This window comes from Periplaneta americana, chromosome 13 (genome assembly GCF_040183065.1).
Source record: "Periplaneta americana isolate PAMFEO1 chromosome 13, P.americana_PAMFEO1_priV1, whole genome shotgun sequence".
NCBI classification, from domain to species: Eukaryota; Metazoa; Arthropoda; class Insecta; order Blattodea; family Blattidae; genus Periplaneta; species Periplaneta americana.
The window spans coordinates 130036230-130062618 of NC_091129.1; the positions used below are offsets into that span (position 1 = coordinate 130036230).

At 35.6% G+C, this 26389-nt stretch overlaps 1 protein-coding gene across 1 annotated transcript in view; it reads right to left on the reverse strand.

Moving 5' to 3' along the window:
* LOC138712445 (phospholipase B1, membrane-associated-like) overlaps nt 1–26389 on the reverse strand; it is a 74620-nt gene that overhangs the window by 10086 nt on the left and 38145 nt on the right. The window contains exons 4-7 of the mRNA XM_069844269.1: nt 24272–24498; nt 22460–22622; nt 20992–21146; nt 2295–2463 (exon numbers count right to left, since the gene is read on the reverse strand). Of these exons, the coding sequence (XP_069700370.1) occupies nt 2295–2463; nt 20992–21146; nt 22460–22622; nt 24272–24498 (714 nt within the window). The remainder of the gene's footprint in view (nt 1–2294; nt 2464–20991; nt 21147–22459; nt 22623–24271; nt 24499–26389) is intronic.

The window sequence follows — 26389 nt, forward strand, 5'->3', positions numbered from 1 at the left end:
TGATTGTAAAGGTTTGGATTTTCGTAAATTACGATGTGCCTGAAATAATTTAAATATTATTATGCATGATGCATTATTAAGAGTTATTTTATTTGTATGTTGCGGGTTGCATCGACCACTGTAGCTAAGGAGCAATGATATATTGCGGTTGCATCGGCACGTTCCCGCTGAAGAGCAAGATGCGCGTAGAGAGTATTACAGAAATGATAACGGACATTTTTTCCGGATAGGTGCCCACTTAAACGTTCCATGTTAAAAGAAAATTTAGATTACTAATATGTATTTAGTTTTTTTTTAAATTTAAATGTCATATTAAGAATTGAGGTAAGTTCGTAAATTATAATATCAAATAGTTTGTTTAATTTTCAGTCCATCACTTATGAAAGCAAAAATGAATTCTGTTATATCAATTACAATATATTAAATTATGCATCACGAATATTTTCGACTTTTCAAGTAAGTCATCTTCAGGTGATGTGATTTGCTGACAAATACAATTGAACATACATGAAAAGATACAATGATAACAACACACACATAAAATACATGTAAAATTTAACCTTGCTTGCTCATTTAAAAAAATGGTTATAAATCATGGCGTCAAACATAGTAGGCCGATTGAAATTAAAAACATTCAGATAAAAACAATAAAATGAATATGGCTGCAATTAGGAGAAGTTCGTTAAATGGCAAACAGTGTTCCAGTGTTGAAGAATTAAAATTGTTTAAAATTATTTAAAACTGAAGGCTTGAGGCTTGTTCATTTGTAATAGAATGTTCAACATGATGGAATTCTGTAAGAAGTAGATGTAAGATTATAATTCTCAGTCTCTCGCCGCAATGAGTGGCATTAATATGAAATGTGTGCAGCAAGCCCCAAGCCTTCAGTTTTAAATAATGTCTTTGCTTGGAAACGAAACTCCGTCCCCGCATTATCTGGCGGGATATGCGTGGCTCTTGGAAACCACCGCTATTAAGTCGACTTCTGTTCGACAGCGACATCTAGAGACCTTGATACGCATAGTCCCATCATCGGATCTGTGCCCCCGTAAGATATGCGAACTGAACCTTAATTCCTTTTCAGCCTCCGCACTTCATTTCCCTCCCTGCATTCCAATTTCTCTCTTTTCTATCCCTCTCTCTTTCTCTCTCCCACTACTCACAATTTTGAGCCTTCTTGCGGGACAGTTTATTTGCACTTGCAGTCCAGTGTTGTCAACTCAACATGAATACTGTAGCACGGAGTGGTGAAAGAAATATTATTCAGCAAGTAATAGCATTTTGCGATGAAGAGAAACAAACAGGTCAATATTTGTTTCCTATAAATCAGGCAACGAAAAGAGCAGCTGCGATCACAGGTGAGGCTTATTTTATTTCAATTGATTACGTATTAAAATTACTTACTTAACTAATACTAATATAATACAACTTTTTTATATAATTTATATAGGCAGGTCAGAGCGCCTAATAAAGAAAATCAGGAGAGAGAGAGTCTGTGCAGGAGACGAAAATCTAGAGTCACCAGGGAAGAACAGACCAAGGGAACCTTTAATTCTTGTAGGTATATGGACAGATGTATTTTAAGAAGAAAGGTGCAATAATTTTATACGATGCAGAAAGAAGTTCCGACATTGGAGAAATTATTGAAGGTTGCGAGAGAAGCAATAAATTTCCAAGGAGGGAGAGAAACGCTACGGAAAGTGATTCGAGACATGGGATTTAGATTTTAAAACTGTATAAATACAAGATGTATTTTGATTGAAAGAAATGATATTGTAGCATGGAGGCCAGTTATTTAAGAAAAATTGCAAAATTTCGCAGAGAAGGAAAGTATATTGTGTATTTAGACGAAACATGGATACATCCACATTATACTGTTAAAAATGCTGGCAAAGCGATAATGTTTCTGATGTAATTTCAATTTAACCAATAAACATCCACTGTAGTAATATAATTATCTGCAAACAATCGTAAGTCAATCAGCGTCATTAGACCTACTTAAATTAAATTATGAATAAGTAATAATTAACCTTACATTATTATAAGCAATATTCAAGAGACATGACACTGTTTGGCGAAAGTTTGGCAACATCCCTATTCGGCAAAGTTCAAGGCCTGCTGTTTGACGTAGTGGGAGAGAAACGGGTGGAATGGGGTGAGAAGAGGCGTTAACTTTTCCAAGAACGACGACAGCGCTGAAGGGGCACAGATCCGATGGTGCGACAATACCTATCTTATTCACAAGACGTTCACATATACGCGATAAACGGAATCCTACGCATTTATTCGCTCACCTGCGGCCTGCGTCCTCTGGCTGAAGTGGAAACAATCTTCTGACAGGAAGTTGAAGTCCGTTCCGACGTTCCCGCTTTTGGATGTCTTGGTAGGAATGTGAGTATCTCTCAGATATGAGTGGCTCACCACTGCGAAGTCATCTTTTGTGTTGAATTCGCTTTTCGTTGACTGGAACATTACCGCAATATGGATTTAAAACAACTTAAAAGATGCAGAACAATCGTATCAAAAAATTCGTGAGGTGACAGATGAGATTAAAATCAGTAAAACTGAATTTCATTACCTACTCTCTACTGTTAACTGCGCAGAAAGTACACTTAAACTCGAACGAAATTTATATAGAGCACATTCGCAACCAGTTTCTGGGCACTGCTCTCTTCCCTACAAGTACACTCAGGCGAAGAACCTTGTAGAGCAATCAGACACAGTTTTGTTTTGTGATTTTTCATTTTTATTTCATTTATTATATTCCATAGATCTCTACACTAATATTCCAGCTATCAGATGTAGAACTAGTCAAAAGTTATATAAAAATATATTTTAGTTGGTTATTACTAGACCCCGGAGAAAGTATTGCTTACAGGGAAACGCGCGATGTAGTATAGCTAATGTTTATGAACCGAGGACTCTCGCACGCATCACTGTGCAGGTAGGAGTAGTGCCGGCGTAGCTTAGTACAACGCAGTCAAAAGTAAATGAACACGGGTCTTCAGAATGCAGAGACCAAAAGTACGCAAGATAGAAACACTAAGGAAATATGTTCGTCAATAAAGTGCGTTTTCCATCCATGGTAATGAACTGTTTTGTGAATTGTGTCACGTGAAATTGGCAGCCGACACGGCATGCAACGTTAAGAAGCATATAAATAGCAATAAGCATAAACGCGCATGTAAAAGACAACAGAATTTAAGCAAGGTGCAGCATGAATCTCCTTTACAATTACTTGAACGATCATTTTACGATGATATGTGTGACGCATTTATTGCTTCAAATATTCCGTTAAACAAATTAGAAAACGCGAAACTCTGTGGCTTTTCAGAAAAGTACACTGGAAGACAAATTCCTAAAGAAGCAACATTGCGGAAGAAGTATGTGCAACATGCATATGAGAAATGTCTACGTGAAGTGAAGTGTAAGTTACAAAATGAGAAGATATTGGTTTTTATAGATGAAAGCATGGACTCCGTTGGACGTCACGTTGCAAATGTGGTTGTGGCTGCCCTTAGTGCGGAATGTTGCTGTAGACCCTATCTCTTAATGAGTGAAGTGTCAGAGAGGGTTAATTATTCCATCATATGTGAAATTTTTGATAGTGCTATGTGTGCAATTCAAAATGTGTTACTATGCTGCTAGCTATATGAATAAATCTTCTAAGTTTCTTGAAACACGTTATCCGAATATGATACACGTTACATTTCTTGCACATGCATATAATAGTTCATTGCAAAGCATCAATACGTAAATAATATTATTACCAGTATGTCAAAAATAATTAGGTCTCTTAATGAGAATAAAATTAGAATTGCACTTTGTAAGCTTCATAGCTAATCACTGGAAACCAGTCAAAAGGACGCACAAATAATGAGCCTTTCATGTATTACATCATTTCTCATGAACCAGACTGTACTACTGCCAACGTCACGCTGCCTATCGTTATTTACCCCATCCCTCTCAAAGCAGGTATGCTATGTTGCACACTAAGCTGATAGCAATACTTTTCCCGGGGCCTAGTTATTACCCAAGTGTCTCGTAGAGTTGTCCTACTCTTATAGGCCTAAGGGTTTGCGTGTGAGAAGATCCTCATTCCATTCCTTTCGTTTACGCCGCTGAACAAGTGTAACTGATTAAATTCTGAAAACCAGAGCATGTACTGCACTTTATGCTGTGGCGTCCACATATCAATTGACAAGAAAACGATTGATGTAGGGTAAAGTTGCCTAATGCCGTGATACCCCTAATCCCATGATACTTTTTTTTAACTGAATGTCAATCAAAGCTTTGCCGTTCGATCATAGCGCCAGACATCTTTCTCGAAAGAGTGCGTCTTTCAGCTATCGCTGAACTTTCAAGCAAGATACCCAAGATTAGCAAGATTGCTAATTAAGGGGTTAGGTATAGCTTATAGCAGTAAAATTTTTGGAAATATTCAACATTTGTTTTCCCTCCATTACTGTATCTTGTACAATAATGAAAATTGGTATGTGTAAAACTGTCCTGCTATATGAAAAAAATTTTCAAAATTCAAAATGATGGCAGTTTACTGTGCGGTGATGAAGCGTTTCCTTCATAACTCATAAACTTGTTAATTTGTTTGTGTTTTCTCTTGTTTATTTTATTGCTGAAACTCATATTTACAATCTCCTGGTCTTTCAACTACATTCCTTAATAAATAATATATTTTTTTAATTTTGTGTTAGAAGAAAATACTGATATTTGACCATTTTAAAAAATGAATTTATTTTTTATCAGACAATCAATCAAAGGTAGAGAAGTGATCTTGCATCGTATTGTAGATATGACATGCATAAATACACACAAAAAAATTCATCACAGAATGATGGATAGTTTTTTAGTTATGGGGAAAACGCTTCATCACTGCACAGTGAACTGAATTTTGAAAAAAAAAAAAAATGTAAATATTTTTTTTTTAAATCGTAAAAATATATTTTTTTTTTCATATAGCAGAAGGACAGTGTTTTACACTTACTAATTTTCATTATTGTACAAGAAACAGTAATGGTGGAGAAAAATGTTGAATTATTTCCAAACTTTTACTGATGTAAGCTGTACCTAACCCCTTAATGCCATCATGTGTCGAAAGTAAATAACCAGGCAATGAAACTTAGTGCCCGATGAAAGAGGTTTTGCTGTTACTTCACTTTACTGTAGGCACGGGTTTGTTTACTTGCGCGTGAGTAGTCATGGTCAGTGTTGGAGAGGGATAGGCAGAGACCACAGATTTTCGCATAATGATCTGAAGTGTAGAATGAATATAGTAATTTATGGTAATATATGGGAGTCGGTAGGCAAATTAATTATTAACCATTTCAGTTTGGACTTATAAGACTGAAACACAAGGATTATTTATGCATGTCAGTAAACTAGTGATTCAGAAAACTGAAAAATACGAGCTAAATGATTCATATTCATTGTTTGTAAATTTAAATGAATTATTCAACCCAGCAAATATTGCACAGATACATGTTAGTAATGTTAATGCACTCACAGAAAAGGTTAAAACAATAAATTACTTCAAGGACATAAATATCACTGACACTGAGTGCAGTGTACCATTTTTTACTTTGAAAGAAATAGTTTTGAAACAGTCATCCAATATTTCTAACGTTGAAGTTTACGTGATTGAGACATTACGTCTCAAGTTGAATAGCTCTGAATTTACATCTGCTGTGCTGAAATGTGTCCGAGTTCCTTGTGTTGACGCAGAATAGTAATATGCGTTACAAGAGCGGTATGTTGAAGTTTTCATGTTCGAGGAAAAGTTTGAAAAAGCGAAACGTAGTTGAGCTTTTTTAATTTCCGAGAATTGAAAGAAAACATACCGCTCGTGTATCGTACATTATTTTGTGCGAAGATCGTTTATTACATACCTGAAAGAGGAATTTCTAATTAGTTGCAATGAAATCTCCATCTTGTTTCTGTTCAATGACGGCAAATTTGTAAAACAAAAATATCTATCTTCAACATTGTTGCTTTAAAATGTTTTCTGTGTTTACTATACTCCAGTAAGCCGTGATATACGTCTGTCTTTTTTTCCCCCCCAGTCCATAAATGCGAACTTAAAACAAACGGTAAGGTTATGTAATGATTTATTTTTCATTTTAATATTTTAACAATATTATTTATATAACTTATTGCAGTAATAACATCGGCAAGTTTCTTGATTTTTTCACGGCTTCCTTAATGTTACTTGCATCACGAATGCAGTAACTTTAGTGGAGTTGTAGAGTTTACTTAAGTTTTGCAAATATTTAAAAACAGTAATTATAACAGTGCAATTTAGGTGAAATTGCAGTGGTAAGTTTCCAATTTATAATTATTACTATATTGAACGTCTCTAAAAATAATATGTTAGAAGCTTAAAGCAGTAAAATCAATATGTCACTTAAGCGGTAAGAAGAGGGAAATTGTTATGTGTGTTAGTTTGGGAATACTGAATGTGGAATTTTAGACCTACCGCGGATTGGTTTTGTGCGGAAACCAAGAAAATACGCACGATCTCGCACAAATGTTTTTCTCGCAGTCTAATTTAATTGTTAGTGACCGTAGGTGCAGAATGAAAGAAATTAATATTGTGTCTTATGCTATGCTTTCATTCCACAAACAAAAACAACATATGTTACATAACACAAATAATGTTTTTTCTCAGTGTTATAAAGTTGTGTTTAATTATAATACCTAGAATATATTCATGTAAAAAACCTTTTTATCATTAGTTTGACGCCTAATACGTAATACGACATTATTTTTCATGTAAAAATCCTTTTCAAATTTCTACAAAATTATTGTGATTATCTTACAACTAATTAGTCACTTTTTTTTCCTTGTTAGAATTATTTTTTCTAAACTCTGCTTACATTGTATGATATGCAAGTTATTTTGTTTTTGTGTGGAATACCATCACAGATGTTGTGTACATTACACCCCATACCAGAACACTGAACACTAGAAATGTAGGAAATACACAAAGAGAATGTAAGGTACATCACCGCTACCACCGTTTGTACGTACTCGTAAGTAATTACTAGGGCTAGGATTTTGATGAAATTGCATCTTTTTTTTCTAGTAAGCCAGAAACATAGTCGCTTTAGTATTTATATATTATGTGATAAACTGAGTGTTTTGAGACATATTTGTTAGGGCATTTTTTTTTTTTTGCATTTTTTGCCTGTTTGAACTCATAAGAGCATCTTTTGTGTTATTCGGACATTTTGAGGCATTTTCATTTAATTTTGGCCACAAATCCCCATTATTAATATAAAATAATGTTTATTTCCTTTGATATTTTGTCTACATATTTTGTCCATTAATAATCTTTATTTTTTACTTGGTTATTTAACGACGCTTTATAAACTACGAGATTATTTAGCGTCGATGGAATTGTTGATAGTGATATATTTGCCGATGAGGTCGAGGATTCGCCATAGATTACCTGACATTTGCCTTACGGTTGGGAAAAACCTCGGAAAAAACTCAACCAGATAATCAGCCCCAGCGGGAATCGAACCTGAGCCCAAGCGCTACTCCGGATCGGCAGACAAGCGCCTTAACCGACCGAGCTACACCGGTGGCTAATACCCATTATTTTGTATAATATTTTAATCGATTTTCTACACAAATATTGCCCTTTTAACGTAGTACACCCCATGTAATGGATCAGTCCAACCATCCCTTCAATATAGACTCCTCTATATTTGCTGATTCCGTATAAGAGTGGCCTTGCGATGGGCTACATGGAAACTATATCAGGTAAAATAATTAATTAAAGTGTACCACTCATAAAAATGATGTAAAATTAAATAAACTTAAATGTTGGTACTAGAATTTAATTTAATTACTAGTCTAAATATTAAGTAACACAAAACTTCTTTTCCTACTAAGCAAATTTTAGAATGTAAGATCAATTTTTAAGGCATTTTAAGGACATTTTTGAAAGATTTTTAGGTCATAAATGCATTGTTTTAAGACATTTTTTAATGATTTATAGGTCATTAAAATCCTAGCCCTAGTAATTACATTCTAACTAGAAATAAACAAGAGAGTTTACGTGTGATCAGATTGTTCTGGTACGGGTAGGCTTGCCAACTTTCATAAGTAAAAATTAGGGACACAAACGTTGCTGATAATTTTATTGTACTAATTATTTCCACCTATCAATCCACATATTCAACAATAGTACTCTTATAACAGTATATGTGTATTTTAATAGAACCACTTTATTGCCAAAATGACCACAAAACAAGTTGAAAAACAGTATAAATCCCTTATAAAATAAATGTTAACTCTCTGGAAACCAGGAACCAACTTATTGATGTAATTACTAACCTAATATGAACTAACCTAACCTAACCTAACTTAACGTAACATGAACTAACCCGAACTAACCTAACCTACTTACACAAAAGATTTCAGCCACTATTCTCGGAAAACACAGAGACGTTTACGTGATTTATCACTAGAACTGTCAGATCGCATCACACGTGAAGGCTGCGGTATTTTACAAGTCTTTGTTGTTGTTATCGTTTATATCTAGGAGCTACATCTGTCGTAGAAGTGCTCGTATAAATCTATCTTTTTTTTCCACTTTACCGCTGAAACCAATGAATGACACATCAAGTGGAACAAAGTGAATATAACACGGAATGGTGACAAACTAAAGTCAAAGTGCATAAGATGAGCACAGAGGATAGATGATTCAGCAAGTATCATGTGATCAAACCTGCCCTGACTTGTGTATTATGATCATTGCACCCGTCACTCTGTTGATATGTCAATGAGAATTAAATTTCTGCCTTGAACATCAGTGTTGCCAACTGGACGGTAATTCCGTCAAAATTGACGGAATTTGAACATAGCTGATGGGAAAAAAATGGCTTTGACGGGTGACGGATTTTCTGACGGAAATTACGATTTACATCGTCTTTTGACTTTTTCAGCTGCTGTCATTTTTAATTGTTTACTTTATGGGGTATTTTACTTTTTCTTTCAAGTGTTCTGCCTGTGCCCTATGATCTAGGTTGTTGCTATACCACGTTAAGGAGTCACGTGTTTCAAATTTCCTCGATATCAAGTCTAGAGGTTGACGAATTATTATTTTAATCAAGATTGGTGTGTAAATTGTGTTAAAATTTTCTTTTTATTTGTATGTAGATATATTGAGTGAGTCTTATTTATTTATTTTTTTAATTTTGACGGAATCTGACGGATTTCCAGGTGTTAGACTGACGGGGATACAATGTATGTGTTGGCAGCACTGTTCAACATGCGTACTAGAGTCATTTCTCCATTTCGTAAGTATATCTGTGTGCGACTGTGCGGAATTATTTTCCAATCCAGATTAAATCCAACAATCTGATAGGAACGAAGATCAGCTGTAAATGCCTAATATGCCATGAAATCGGGGCGTTTTGATACATGTGCAAATTATTTCGGGACGCGGGACGCAATGATCGAAATCGGGACTGTCCCGGAAAAAACGGGACGGTTGGCAAGCCTGGGTACGGGGTTGTTACACAATAACTATGATGGCAGTCACCATTATCTAGGCCTAGCTTGCGCATCACACAACATAAGAAGCAGAATTGTAGAAAACAAGATTTAAAAAGGAAATAATGCGTTTCCGGATCCATGTTCATATAACATATTTTCATCCTCTACATGTGAGGAATGTTCCCCTAAAGTTTTGACATACGTTTTCATTACACCCTGTGTACATTTTACAACTGATAAATTACAATAGCAAGTATGTAGTGTCCTTATCATTGTACAGAATAACATTACAAGCGGTGGATATCAATTTAACAAAATAGTGGTCGGATCCCGGCCAACTAGTCACTCATAACGAGTGCACCTCAGCACATGTGTGGACTTCGGTCCTATGTTCATAGACATCTATGACGTAGTGCAGAGGGCGGCCACTAAAGGGAACCCAAGAGTTGGAACTCAATCAGAGACAATTCTGTCCGACGTCGGGGTTGTATCCGGTGTGGCTTAGTGGATAAAGCATCAGCACGTAGAGCTGAAAACCCGGGTTCAAATCCCGGCGCCGGAGAGAATTTTTCTCCGTTCCATTACTCTTTCATCGTATGATGACGCAGAATATCTGCATGGAAATATCATATGTACTTCGGTACATTGAAATAATATATGATATGCGTAAATCACGAAGTGATTTAAGACGGCGCTCATTCCGTCGGATCCCGGCCAACTAGTCACTCATAACAAAGTGCACCTCGGCACATGTGTGGACTTCGGTCCTATGTTCACAGACATCTATGACGTAGTGCAGAGGGCGGCCACTAAAGGGAACCCAAGAGTTGGAACTCAATCAGAGACAATTCTGTCCGAAGTCGGGGTTGTATCCGGTGTGGCTTAGTGGATAAAGCATCAGCACGTAGAGCTGAAAACCCGGGTTCAAATCCCGGCGCCGGAGAGAATTTTTCTCCGTTCCATTACTCTTTCATCGTAGAATAGTGCAAATTAAAATATCACTTTAAGGACCACACTAGTGCTGATGTTGGCTGACACAAAGCTGAAACTAGTCAACTAGATAATTTACAACTTAGTTTTTATTTTAACACACGAAAGAGGTTTTTATAACTATATTCCTAAGTGACATAACGTTTTAAAAGTGTGTAATCAAAATGTATATACCAATACTTTTGTGACAACTGTTTTGAACCATCCTGTTCAAAATAATTTAGATGCAGGCTTACAACTTTACGCTCTTAAACGTGTAATAGTTGCAATGTTTTTCTTTCATTCGTAATTTTGACATTTATTGCCTGACCGCTTGCAGAATATATTGCATTCATTATATAAGCACGAAATTACTTATTTAAAATACAAATTACAGGTATTGTATTGCAGCCTTGGAAATAAGTATTCAATGTATATAAGAACAGAATTAAAATTGGAATAAGAACAAGCCTTGAAGACCAATCCTTGAAGTCGATAATGAGAATACGAGTTTTGTTAGCAGCATTTGAGTTAACATGGGTACACGGGGGTCGTTGCGAAAATAATACCTCTTACTTATTTTCATGAAAACCACAGAGATAGAGACCATAATAATAGATTTCAACTACATACAGTTATTTTTACGGATAGTCACCACCATTCCTTATGCACTTTTGCCAGCGAGTCTGCATGCCGCGCTCGTAAAAATCTGACTCTGGAGAGGCAAGCCACTTTCTCACAGCTCATTGGTTGGAATCTCATAATTGACACCAGTAAGGCATCACTCATGAGCCAACTAAGTTAGGAGATAATGGGATAGCATGGCCAGTTTATTTCTCTCTCCATTACATACATTGCTGACGTAGTTCAGTAATCAGACTTGAGATTTATGCAATAATTGTTATTTCTCTGACACACATTGTCTAGACAGATGTAGGGCTACTACCAGTCAGTAGACGTCTCACAAGCAAACGTTCTGATAGGAGCAGATAAAAAAGTTATTTTTTTCTTCCACTATGTTAATAATGCCAAAAGAAGTGCTTATACAAATTTTGGCCACTCGACCGCAATTACGAGGCCGTCCAGAAAATGATTTTCCCCTAGGGCCGTTTATATAAAAAAGCACAATTGCATAGAAATATTTATTGAAACAGATACAGCAATTGTTCCGCTATTTTCCAACGGATCACCCACTGGAATTGAGACATTTGTCATACCATAGGATCAATTTTTGTGTCGTAGAAGTCAGCCGCCTCAGATCGGAATAAGCGTTTGACTGCGTCTGCACCTCTCTCTGTCGATTCCATGATATGAGAAATGTCTCCATTCCAATTGAAAATATGTTGAAAAATAGCTCAACATTTGCTGTGTCCGTTCCAATAAATTTGTCCAATGAGTTGGGTTATTGGGTTATTTTACGACGCTATATCAACATCTAGGTTATTTAGCGTCTGAATGAAATGAAGGTGATAATGCCGGTGAAATGAGTCCGGGGTCCAACACCGAAAGTTACCCAGCATTTGCTCGTATTGGGTTGAGGGAAAACCCCGGAAGAAACCTCAACCAGGTAACTTGCCCCGACCGGGATTCGAACCCGGGCCACCTGGTTTCGCAGCCAGACGCGCTGACCGTTTCTCCACAGGTGTGGACTTGTCCAATGAAATTATGATTTTTTTCTGTTAGCAGCTCCTAGCGAACTTATTTTTTTACGGCCTCGTAATTGCGGTCGAGTGGCCAAAATTTGTATAAGCAATTCTTTTGACATTATTAACATGGTGGAAGAAAAAAAATTAACTTTTTTATCTGCCCCCATCAGAACGTTTGCTTGTCAGCCAGAATCTCAAGTTGTTGCATTACAGCTTGAAATAATTGATCTCCGAAATAATATTATACGGTCTCTACAGTGCAGTGTTAGAAAGTAGATACCGTTTCGGTAGTCTCATTGTTGCACATTTTGGTTCAGTTCTTTAGTAGGTTAAATTATCAGAAATGAAATACGCGAAATAGAATTACTGATAAACATTTGGTTTCATTGCTGCGTGTTAGTTGTTCGAAGACGGATCCTGAATTTAATAGGATTTCCAGAAAGAAATGCCACAGTGCAGGTGGCAGTTTACAGCAAAACAAAGAATGAGGTAATAAGCTTCGATTTTCATTATGTTTATAACACAGAAATGTTTGATTTGTTGTATAATTTAATAAATTGTATTATAAAAACATGATATACAGCTACATCGATAACATAACAGATGAGCCTAGAACAGCGGTGACCAAAACTCGAGCTGCAGTGAGTACATGCGACAGACAGCCTATGAAGTAAGGAGACGGAGGAAAGGTACTTGACATGAAAATTACAGAGACATCATTTTATTTTTACTTCAATTTTTATTGTACCTGAGTTTTTGAATGTACTTCACTCCCACCCCTTCTACTAAGGAAGTTCCAACTCCACACAGAACCAAGACCGCAGGTAGTAAGCAGTACTGAGTTACTGAGTATAGTACGTTCCAGAAATATGTTCGCGTTTTCCAGTGACGAAAGAGCTTTCAATATTGAATCATATTTTCGCACAGGTACTGTCCGTTTGCCTACGTCGCATCCCGATTTCCCCCACCTGCTTCTGCTCGCCCCTCTGTAATAGCTGGGCTGTCTTAGCTCTCTTCTGAAAACATTAATTTCTCTTAGGAATTGGAAATTTACGTAATATTATACAGCAGTTTAATTTAACTTAAATAAAAGGGCCTCGTTAAGTAATTAACTGTCACGTGATTTCCTCCCTTTCTACAATCCTGCGGCATAACCACTTGGACGGACAGTAGATAGCATGTCTGAGTAATTTTATATTTTCGGGTCGGGCAGAAGTGAAGATTGAATTTACAGTACGTAGAGTAGGTACAGAATTATTTCAACATGAGTTACTAGTACGAAGGACGAAACTGGCAATTGGAATTAGATGCAATAGTCTATAGTGCGATAATACGCACAAAATAACTGAAGCCTGTATCGAAATGAACGGCCACCATTTTCAAAATTGTGTTTAAATATTCATATTATGATTATTTTTCAATTTAACTTCTTTCTCTGTATTGTACGCTAATGTGCTGTAGACAGTATAATATACACTGCATAATGAATACGTTCGCATGGATAACTCACTTCGTGAGTAAAAACACTTATTCTTAATACAGTACTGTACTTTGATTAAAGAAAAACCTAATGAAAATTATCAAACTCAAAATCGCGATATTTCCTAGTTTACGTAAATGGATGAACTACTTTTCTTCCTTCCTATACCTAGTAGAGTGATTTGTGTTTTACGCCAGTATCATCGAACTCCAGTCATGGAGGGGGGAGCAAGCGGTGTTTCCGGTTCTCTAAAGGTATAGACAGGTTAATATTAAAAATGTTAGTAAAAATAAAATGACGTCCCTGTACAACCAGTGGTGGTTCCTGTACTAACATCTTAATCAATCCCGCAGATAAAATTCTCAAGCTTTTATGTATCAGTAATGTCACTGCTGTCATCAAGAGCCAGTGAATAATATACGATTTTTCTTGCTTCTTTTTTTAACCTTCCTCTTGAATATAATCAGAAATTTTCTAAATTCTTCTCTCGATACTTGGTCGAGAAATTTGTAGTTTTTCAAAATTAAAAACTTCTTATGGACAAGTTATTAAGCTATTTTAATCATCACTCTTTTGAGAAATTCTGTTCTATTAAAAGGCTATAGAGCAGCGTTTCTCAAACTATGTTCCACGGACCACCTGTGGTCCTCGAGTTCTGCCCTTGTGGTCCTTCAAAAAAGACAGAAGAAAAAATAACATTCAAACGAACTGCGTATCGCACTATAGCTTAAAATCTCAGGGTTTAGAAATGACACATGGCAATCGAATTTCACTTTTTCTCCCAGTACTGACATTTTATGAAATTTATTACCCTACCCGTCTACCGACTTCCCACTCTACTCTCAGTAACAAAAGGGATTTAAAGCACTATGAACGTGGTGTTTCTCGTCATCTTTTCCCTGTACATCTGGTGCCGCGCCTGTAACCCAGCCTCGGACCACCCGAATTCATAACAGAGGACCAAAGTACCGAAACTTAATTCTATTTTAAAATATAAGTATACTGGTATTAAAATAGACTACAAAAATGATAAATTTGTTTTCGAAGGGAAAAAGAGTAAGGTGGTCCGCGGAACTGTTCTAACTTTAAAAAGTGGTCCCCACTTCAAAAAAGTTTGAGAAACGCTGCTATAGAGCATGAGATATTTCAAACCCCATTAGGTAGCTGACTTCCTTACATTTATTTATCTCATCTTTCTCGTTCTGGCTATGATTTAAGACATGTTAATTCCTGGCGTTTAACATTTCGTTGGCACATAATATTGAATCAGTTTTTCTACAATATTATTAGTGAATGAATAATAAATAGTTACCCTCATCTAAAGATTAAGAAGATTAAAACTGAGATACAGTAGAACCCCGATTATCCGTTACCCTATTAACCGATTGGAGGATTGTCCGACTGTCTTTCTCTTGAGCTATTTCTTTTATGCTGCAGAAAATGTATGACGTACTGCACATTTTATTAGTACGAAAATTTTTTTCTATAGAGTGTCTTTTAAAAACTTTTATACAGTATTGTCTACTCTTCGAGGGGCCTAAATTCTATGCAAAATGCCTTCACAGATGTCAAAGAAAAAGAATTGTGCTACGGAAAATAATGCAGGGAATTGAGAGGTTTCAGAAAAGAGAAACTGTGGTTCATCTCGCATCAGAATACGATATAGGAATTACAACTGTACACGATTTAATTAAAAACAAATATATAGTGTAATAAGTATGTAAATCTACAACATGAGACCTGTATTATTCCTATCTTTCCAAGACAGTCGTCATAAAGTGTTTCCTTGGCTCTTAAAAACCCGTCATTGAAAACCATAGGCCTACTTGAATTAGTGAACGTCTGATCCACTACCTGGCATGTTAGTATTTTTTTTTTTTTTTTAGTATTTATTTATTTAACCTGGTAGAGATAAGGCCGTCAGGCCTTCTCTGCCTCTCTACCAGGGGATTACAACTATAATATGAAGAATAAAATTACAATTAATATTAAATTTACAATTACAATTACAATAAAAATTGAAGTACGGCAAGATTACCTGATTAATGAAAGCTAGACATTTTATCATAGAAGTTAAGAACAAAGAATATTTTTGTATTTACTGAATTACAAATTGAACCTAGAATAACAGAATTCTATAGTGATGAAATTACCATATATTGAAATATTTTGTGATAGATTAAGAGAACTATTTAAAACACAAGACCACGGACGAAATTAGGAAACTGTATTATGCACTTAATTTATGAAAATATTATATGGTACGGATTATCCGATTTTTTCGATTAACCGTTCACTCCACACCCTTCATTACCACGGATAATACAGGTTCTACTGTAAAACCTAATAATTTTATTCTTCTAGGGAGAAGATCTAAAAATATCAATATTCATGCACGTACAGAAGAATTATAGAAACACATACTTAGTGGTCAGTAGTAGTAGTAGTAATAATAATAATAATAATAATAATAATAATAATAATAATAATAATAATAATAATACATTATTCAGCGTGGCAATTAATGTTCCTATATACTCCTAATTGGACCGTTGAGCAAATTACATTTTGTCCAACAGAACAATAAAAACTTTCTCCTTCTCATTCTTTACGAATGAGACAGAGTTTGTAGTGCGACATGATACCGCCACTGCTTGCCTTTAGTACGTGAATGAAAAAAACAGCAATGTACAGGAAACTCCTCGTACCCGTTTGAATGTCTGTGATTACACGATGTAATCACAACACTCGCTTTGGTCACCGCTGTCCTAGAATATAGAATCTAGTTAGATGTTTTGTGTAATACCGGGATTGTACCTCGCTTGTAGAAAATTCGGAAAAAAAACTCCAGTCGAGATAATCTCGTGCAGAAGTTTAGATTGGTAAAATAATTCTTACATAACTATTATATTCCTATAGACCGCTTCCTGCGATATGTATTAGCTCAGGTTATTCAAAACAACGCCCGTACAGGGTGACTGAAATAGGCAGAAAATGCTGCTTTAACTTATTCTCCGCGTGATCTATGAAGTAAACCGTGGTGGGAATATAATGGTGTAGCAGACGGTTGACTCAAACTCGTTTTCTACTGCGCATGTCGTCACTTGGGAAGCAGCAGCGGCGCGCTAATTCGCACCGCAGTGCTCGAGGAACAAAACAAACAGCTGTTGTGTGTACGTGCACGGCGTTAATTCTTTGTTTATATATATAATATTTAATGTTATTCTTGTATCAGTAATGCCATTAATGTGACACATGCTATTAGTATGCCTGGATGTGCAGTATCTGGTTCTTTGAGTTACAATCGAAAAACAAAAGGAACTGACGTAAAATATTATAGGTTTCCGAAGAATGAAGACTTGCCAAGACAATGGTTGCATGCTTTTAGAAGGGAGGATGAAGTCAATTTACAGCACGATGAGTTTTCTCGCATGTTACTAAATTTTATTTGCTTCGCAACTCATTTGCAAAATAGGCTATATTTTCATGTTAAACTTACTGTTTGACTTATTCCATAGATTGCTTTGAGGGAAAAGAAAGGGGGTAAAAATCTTAAGACTTAATTTTGTTTCAGCTCGAATTTATTCACTTCATTTTGAGGAGTCAAGTTACGAAGTACCTTTAAAGCAGAAACTCCTAAATTATGAACCAAAAAGCAGTCGTAATCTGAAAGTAGACGCTGTACCCACAAAAGCTCTGTCGCAGTCTTGTTTGAAACGAAAATCAACAGACAATCTGAGATTGGACAGATGTGAAAAACGGAGGAGGAAAGAAATTCATGACATCATTGCCAATAGTTCATATAGGCCTACTCTTCAGGCCACTTCAAAACCAATTCAAACCAACATGTATCAGAGGATAGCGCATTAGACCTAAATAACGAAACGTGAGTAATTACAGCAATTATAATAACTATTAACTAGTATGTTCCTGTGTATCATATTGTTAAAATTTTTCACATATGAGTCGCTCAGCAGAAGGAAATAATTTTCTCATAGTTCTTCAAAACTTTCTAAGCTAAAAGGACTTAATTACATGTCTCATAAATGTTAAAGCTGTGGTATCTTTTAACAACTTCCAGACACAAAAGGCTTCAGTAAATGAAAGGATCCAATTGTCTCGAATGTCAATAGAGGAGCAAAAAAGGCGTCAATCAATGGGCATTAAATAATTATTTTCTCGCTTAACCCTAGCATTATCACGGTTGGGAAAAAATTGCCCACCCTTTTTATTTTCTAAATTTTTTTGAATTAATGAAATCTGACAGCTTTCACCTTTACTCTATTTGTCTCTAACATGATAAAGTATGCACATATGTGTACTGTTTTAGATTTCAAATATAGCAGACTAATAATTTGAAGTATGTGTTAGTTGACAGATTTTACCCACCCTTGGCATTTCATATGACTTACACTTTTAAACATTTTCTAGTTTGAATTCTGTGACTTTTGTCCATTGTTGCAACTGTTTGTAATGCCGTTAAAGTCGTTTACTGTTTCAATTCTCCACTTTACCATTTACTTGCAGTGTAGAAACTTGAGTTGGTAAATTTGTTCTTTCTTTATTGGTGTTTATTCAAATCTAGTTGTATTCAGGGATACAGAACATAGACATGAGTTGATTTGTGGATAATAGCAGCCTTAATGTTTTGGGTGAAAGTGATATTATAGTGCTATTGGAAACTGATTTACCGGCGGAGTTGAAGAAAGAAAGTGGTAGTGAGGAAGATAATACAGAAGTGGTTGGTGAGGGTGAATCAAGGTCTATTTCAAGTACTAGCTGCTAACAAGAAAGCCGTTCACATTACGAAAATTAATGTCAGATGTGGAAATTGTGGACTTAATTTGTGTAAAAAATATTCAGATATTAAAATTGTGTGCAGGAGCATTTTACTAAAAGAAATATGCAGAATCACTGGAATGAAAAACTGATGTGTGTTTTTTTAAGTAATATAAAAATGTTGACGATGAAACTTTATTGAACGTATTTGAGGAGCTCGGAATCAAAACGCGTTAAGTCCACATTTTATCGAGAATGCGTTTTTTTTATTTCGAATTTGCCTTCTTTTAGGGACACTTCATCATGCTACACTTGACATTTGTTGCAATTCACATTTTCAGTCTCTTTAAAGCCAGCCTGAAATCGAAGATCTGATTCAGAACGTATTCTGTCCATCACCCTGAATGGATCAAACCGAGTTGAGTCCATGAACATATATCTTCTAACGAAAGCAGTACACCAGAATGAACGTAATTAATTCGACACCTGCCTTTAACAAATGTTCATTATTGACTCTTTTCTAAAGTTTGCTTGTTGCTACCTTTAAGTTCACGCAGTAAGATTTAAAAGGACGGGTTTATTGCCTGGAATCTCTATTTAAACCTCCACGCGCAGACAGTGAATAGGTGGTGTGCGGTAAGTGGTATTTAAAGGCAGGTGGAGGTCGTTTGCAATAAACATGGGTCTTTTACTACAAATTGTGATATTATACTCATAATTTGGTAACAGTTTGAACAGTATGTTAAGTTTCGAAAGACTCCAGTACAAAACATTGTTTGCACTCCCACGTTGTTTCGCTTCTTTCTTGTGAGATTTACAAACTTTGCAGGTTCTCGCTGGCTTCTTTTTCTGTGGGTGGTAGGTATATGACGGGAGGGGGGGATAAGCCCAACAGCTTGTTTGTAATATTATCGTCGTAACTCCAGCATCCCCCCCCCTTTCACTAACACATCAGTTAGACAAGGTTAACTCTCTATAAAATACCTGCTTCCAGATCAAGTCGAAGATTTGTATAGATCCTTTCCTTCCTGTGTTTGCTTCCCTCCACGGTCTTACATGCAATTACGTAGACATTGAAAAGCTGAAAAGTACCATAAACATTACATTGAAGAAATATTTCTGTAGTTTTTTTTTTTTAAGTATTTTCCCATAATGGAGAAGGGATATAAGACTTCATTCTGACGCTGACCTGACAGTCAACCCACAACATAACATTATTGTACTCTATTACGCCCTTCAGTTTCACCACTGTTTATTCCCCTTTATTGTTACCCTTTTTTCCTTTATGTTGACCATGTGAATGTTGTGCTTCGTAGACAAACCTTTTCTGTCATGTCACTTTACTGCCAATAACTCTTACAAGACCTCGACTCTGATTCCCTTTCTTAAACTTTGTTCATTCCACTTGGAATGCAGGACAGAACTTCAATGCACTTTTATTCAAACAGAATTCTGGAAAACCTTTCGCGTATATTTAGAGGAAAATAACTCCTCTTCTTCACGAAAGATCGTTTTACAACATATAACAACCCTCTAAATAGACAGCTTGAAAAAACTGCATTTGACATCTTGAATGAAAACTGTCAATAAAAGTCGCAGGGTCACAAGACGTCATGTCTAGACGGCTATGCTTTAGGAGCGCATCACGTTCCTGACAAGACGTTAGTAGGGAAGGGATTAGTTAATACAGCTTCTTGGTATTTATAATCAATTAACCTACCCCACTTCCAAAACCTTACTGAGCTGAGCTAAGCTAGCAAGCTGCGAGAGAGTCTGCAATGCTTCCCGCGTGACGTCATCACGTAGTAGAAGAACGGGCGAGGCTGCGCACTGCTTCACCATTATATTCCCACCACGAAGTAAACTACAGTAACTACAGTACAGTAGAACCTCGATTATCCGTCATCCTATTAACCGATTGTCGGATTATCCGACTTTTTTCCTAGCTTTTTTTTTGCTGCAGAAAAAATCTGAAGTACTGTACTATATGTTTCTAGGTAGTTTTTCGAAAGTAGTCACTTTCTGCTTGCCTAAATTACCCGAGAACTTTCACAAACCCGTGTACCATTCAGACCTTATCCTTATTATTCGAGTGGCCGTAGGCCTGTATATAACTTCTATGCAAAATGTCTTCCACAACTGTCAAAAGAAAACTATTGTGTTAATTATCGAAAAAATTGCAAATATCTGAGAGATTTGAGAAAGGAGAAACTGTGGTTAATGTTGCTTCAAAGTACGCTAGTACAACTGAAAGCGATTTAATAAAAAAAGGATAAGGTGTATAAAGTATGTAAATCTCCAACATGAGACTTCTATTATTATTGTATTTCCATAGACGATCAGTCATCATCCCTTGGTTTTAAGAAGCAGTCGTTGACAACCGAACTTTTAATGAACTCCTAATCCATTACAAAGCACGTTAAACACAAGACCATGAAGGAAATCACAAAATTGTAGGCCAAAGTATTATGCACTTAATTTATGAAAATCTTTTATGATACGGATTATCAGATTTTTTCAATTAACCGTTCAGTCCACCCCCTTCATTACCACGGATAGTAGAGGTTCTACTGTACTTGAGTAAAAAGCGCTTACCATCTGTATATCTATATTTTGCACCTCACTCATGATGGCGGTGAAACTCTCTTTCTTATCCTTCCACAGCAATCCAAACAAGCAAGGACACTCGTATGCGTGTGTAATGTAGCACTCAGAGCTGAAATCTGGAATATCTCGAAGCGCACGCAATTCTGTAACACAAAACCATCTGATAAGTGATGAAAAATAAGCACACACCTAGGCTTCACTCTCGTCAGGATTAATAATCTGAGTGCTATATAATAATAATAATAATAATAATAATAATAATAATAATAATAATAATAATAATACTTACTTACTGGCTTTTAAGGAACCCGGAGGTTCATTGCCGCCCTCACATAAGCCCGCCATTGATCCCTATTGTGAGCAAGATTAATCCAGTCTCTATCTTCATATCCCACCTCCCTCAAATCCCTTTAATATTATCTTCCCATCTACGTCTCGGCCTCCCCAAAGGTCTTTTTCCCTCAGGCCTCCCAACTAACACTCTATATGCGTTTCTGGATTCGTCCATACGTGCTACATGCCCTACCCATCTCAAACGTCTGGATTTAATGTTCCTAATTATGTCAGGTGAAGAATACAATGCGTGCAGTTCTGTGTTGTGTAACTTTCTCTATTCTCCTGTAACTTCATTCCTCTTAGCCACAAATATTTTTCTAAGCACCTTATTCTCAAACACCTTTAACCTATGTTCTTCTCTCAAAGTGAGAGTCCAAGTTTCACAACCATAAAGAACAATCGGCAATATAACTGTTTTATAAATTCTAACTTTCAGATTTTTTGACAACAGACTGGATGATAAAAGCTTCCATGTATTGTGGGTCATTACCACCACGGCATGGCGCGTCCTCAGGTTGCGGATCGAGGAGACGACCTCCAGATATGGAGGGTAGCTGTGATTATAGTGAATAAGCAGTCGCGAACAGCTGATGAGGGGTGGTCCTCCAGCTTGGGGGTTGGGCGAAGGGCTAACAACCCATCACCGTAAAAAACAGCTTGTTACGAAACCTTCAAATAAGCCTCGGAATAATAATAATAATAATAATAATAATAATAATAATAATAATAATGTCTGTCCACACCTGTGGAGTAACGGTCAGCGCGTCTGGCTGCGAAACCAGGTGGCCCGGGTTCGAATCCCGGTTGGGGCAAGTTACCTGGTTGAGGTTTTTTCCGGGGTTTTCCCTCAACCCAATATGAGCAAATGCTGGATAACTTTCGGTGCTGGACCCCGGACTCATTTCACCGGCATTATCACCTTCATATCATTCAGACGCTAAATAACCTAGATGTTGATACAGCGTCGTAAAATAACCCAATAATTCAGTTTCGGATATAAACACATCTATTATCAGAATATTGGTCGCCATATCTTTGTAAATGCACGATCAAGGAACTACAGTAACAGACAACTCGAATAATATAATACAAAAGCATGAATTTCTAACACAGAACTCACGTGGGGGAGCCACCAGGTTGATGATGACGCGCGGCATGTTGTCCCGCAGGTAGTTCAGCGCCTTCACCAGCTCGTTGTGATGGATTTTGATCTCGTTGGATGGATTTCTCATATAGCACATATGGGAACAGAAATCGTTCGGCCCCACCATTATTGTCACCATCTGTGCCAGAAAAGAGAGTCAAATACGGTTTCAAAACGTTTTAGCCAAGTGATGCAATGACTGCCATGACTCTGCTGCTGTTATTACCAGTTCTAATCTAGAGTTGCCTACGTCATATCCGATAAAATTACAATGTGAACAAAGTCCATTCTTATGTACTACAAAAACTTAGAAGTGCAACGTTGAACACCGTAGTTATTATTGATCTGTAGCTATTGCGTTGTTACAATTGCGTTGATTCATGAATACTGAAAAAGGTCTATGAATAAAATACGTTACATAGTTTAGGAGAAAGTGCTATAGACACATAGACGGTATTCAGTAAGTCATTTTGTGGTTTAAAGATATGTCTTGTCTTTTTATGTACTTCTATAATAAAAAACGTTGACCTCAGCTTCATGTTTCTAACCCTTAAATTCGTAATGTATCCTATAGGATACAACAGATTAATAGGCTATATGCTATGAATTTTAATAGAACAATAGAAAAAAAATTGGTAGGAAAATTAAAATTTCACGTTACTATAATATTGCACAACATATAAAATATGACCATTGCGATAGTTGTTTTCTTTACAGTTCGACACGGTTTAATAAACTAGTGTGAGAAATGAAGTTTTGCCAATTTAAGGGTTAAGCACTATGACGTCCAAATTTTAATTCCCAACGGATTTCTTTGTTACCGCAGGTTACATGTAAGTCTTTCCAGAGTAAAACCAAATACTTTACTATAATAATACCGGACAGCTAGTAGTTCTGCGCGCGAACGACGCTAGTGCTGCTACCTAGGCGGCCGGTGTGGAGATACTCGCGAAACAAGCTGTAATAAACTGCAATTTATATTGTTGCTCGACTAGTTAATAGTTTTATTAATTAGTTCTGTTTAAAATGTCAGGGTGTATATGTGCTGTTTATAATTGCTACAATTACAGCATTACAAATTGTTCCAAATTGTACTTTCGATTTCCGAGAGTTCATAAAACGTGAGTCAACAAAATTCTTTATTAGGCCTGATATCTTTGTCTCTGTGTTGATAGCACAATAAAAATGATCTTTTTTTATTTAGGCCTAATATATGACTAGAAGTTAAAATATATTGGAAATTTTAAGGTTGTAGCAAATTAAGTTTTATTGTTGTCCACATGTCTTTACTAATTATTACAAGCATCAGATTACTATCATTTTTATCTTTGTAGTTGTCAGCAATGGGTATATAAAACGTTATTGTAAATTCATTCTTAATGTCAGAATTAATTTTGTCTTACTAAAGCAAAGAAAAAAATACGAAACAATTTTCCTTAATTATGAAGAATACAATATTTCTCATAATATGCAGCTTCGATATAAAATAATTTACATTAAATACTCTTCAACATTTCTTAAGTGTCTCGTATATTATTCCACATTAGTACCTCACGTTTTAAACAATAGTCCGATTTCCGCTATGTTAATATTTGTATTTGTGGACGTAATTCCACGCCGCTCCGCTAGATGTCGAGTCCGCGATATTTCGCACTCACGTCAATGTTGCTAGTATACAGCTGTCTGGTATTGTTATAGTAAGGTATTTGGTAAAACGACATGCAAATATATTGGCAGAATTCTGTGATACACTGTATAATTCATCTTCAATTTTGTTAGTGGTGTTACCTTCCAGTCTCGTTCGTAGTCAACGCGTTTATCAGTCTTCATGCGTCGCACCAGTAGCCGCGCCTGGAACAACATGTCGCTGCTGATAGCCAGGGGTTCGCCCACGTTGAACTGTGATGCCCTCTCAGACCCCAGAGAGTCCCTCAGGGAATAGCCTATTAAGTTGGGGTTGAACTCCTTCAGAATGTTGGGCAGCGTCAGGTACTCGCGCCACGTCTTTTCTCCGCCTGTCACAAGAATTAACGTGTATCATATGAATTTACAATTCATGAAATCCATAAGAAGGGCAAACTTAGTCATTTGTCTTGTGTAATTATTTTATTTTCTTACCGAGTTTGTACTTAATTATGAAATAAACTTAATAGAACAATATTTTGCAATTCATTTTTAATTTTCAGAGAAGTCTATATTGTATCTTAAAAGTATTTATTTCAGTCACTGACTTCACAGCATATGTTTAAGGTGCTACACCTTTACATTACATATTTAAAAGACGTATGAACGTTTTCGTTGGTCTAATCTAAGCCAACATCATCAGATACGAAGTACATTTCAGCAATATCAGTGCTCTCTACATAATATCTACAAATACAAAACATATTTAGTGACATGCAAAATGAGACCTATTAAAAACCAACATTGCTGTGATACACATTGACATTCTATATGACTGCCTTGATTTGTCACTTACTTAAAATACACGTATAGATTACAAAAAATATTGATTTACATATATATATATACATATATACATATATATATATATATATATATATATATATATATATATATATATATATATATATATATATATATATAAATGCAAGTCTTCACATATGAGATGATAAAATGACATGATTTAAAAGTGATAAAAATAATAAAATATAAAACTAAGATAAAAAGTATTATGAATGTGAAGAGTTGCAAAATTACAGTAATTACATTTATTATATTCTTATTTCTGTTTCACAATAATATATATATTTCCACCATTCAGAAACGTATGTATCATGGTTTGTGTCACGTAATTATTTGAATATTTTTCAAGTTTGTATGGTTTTATTATAAATGCCAATGTATTATACGTTGGGTTGTTTGATGTTGATTAATGATGTATATTTGATTTTGTCGGTAATGCTATTCCTCCAATATGGGAATGTATTGTCGATATCCAATATTGTAATTGTAATGAACGTGTGGTATGGCGCAAGTCAAGTATCAGAATTAATCAGTGTAGACGTGCCTTCTTTGATGTTGATTATTATATCACACAACCACCATATAATCAACATCAAAGAAGGCACGTCTACACTGATTAATTCTGATACTTGACTTGCGCCATACCACACGTTCATTACAATTACAATATTGGATATCGACAATACATTCCCATATTGGAGGAATAGCATTACCGACAAAATCAAATATACATCATTAATCAACATCAAACAACCCAACGTATAATACATTGGCATTTATAATAAAACCATACAAACTTGAAAAATATTCAAATAATTACGTGACACAAACCATGATACATACGTTTCTGAATGGTGGAAATATATATATTATTGTGAAACAGAAATAAGAATATAATAAATGTAATTACTGTAATTTTGCAACTCTTCACATTCATAATACTTTTTATCTTAGTTTTATATTTTATTATTTTTATCACTTTTAAATCATGTCATTTTATCATCTCATATGTGAAGACTTGCATATATATATATATATGTATATATATATATGTAAATCAATATTTTTTGTAATCTATACGTGTATTTTAAGTAAGTGACAAATCAAGGCAGTCATATAGAATGTCAATGTGTATCACAGCAATGTTGGTTTTTAATAGGTCTTATTTTGCATGCCACTAAATATGTTTTGTATTTGTAGATATTATGTAGAGAGCACTGATATTGCTGAAATGTACTTCGTATCTGATGATGTTGGCTTTGACCAACGAAAACGTTCATACGTCTTTTAAATATGTAATGTAAAGGTGTAGCACCTTAAACATATGCTGTGAAGTCAGTGACTGAAATAAATACTTTTAAGATTAATAGGACAACACAAGACACAGCATATTTTCAATAATATGTCATATCACAATGT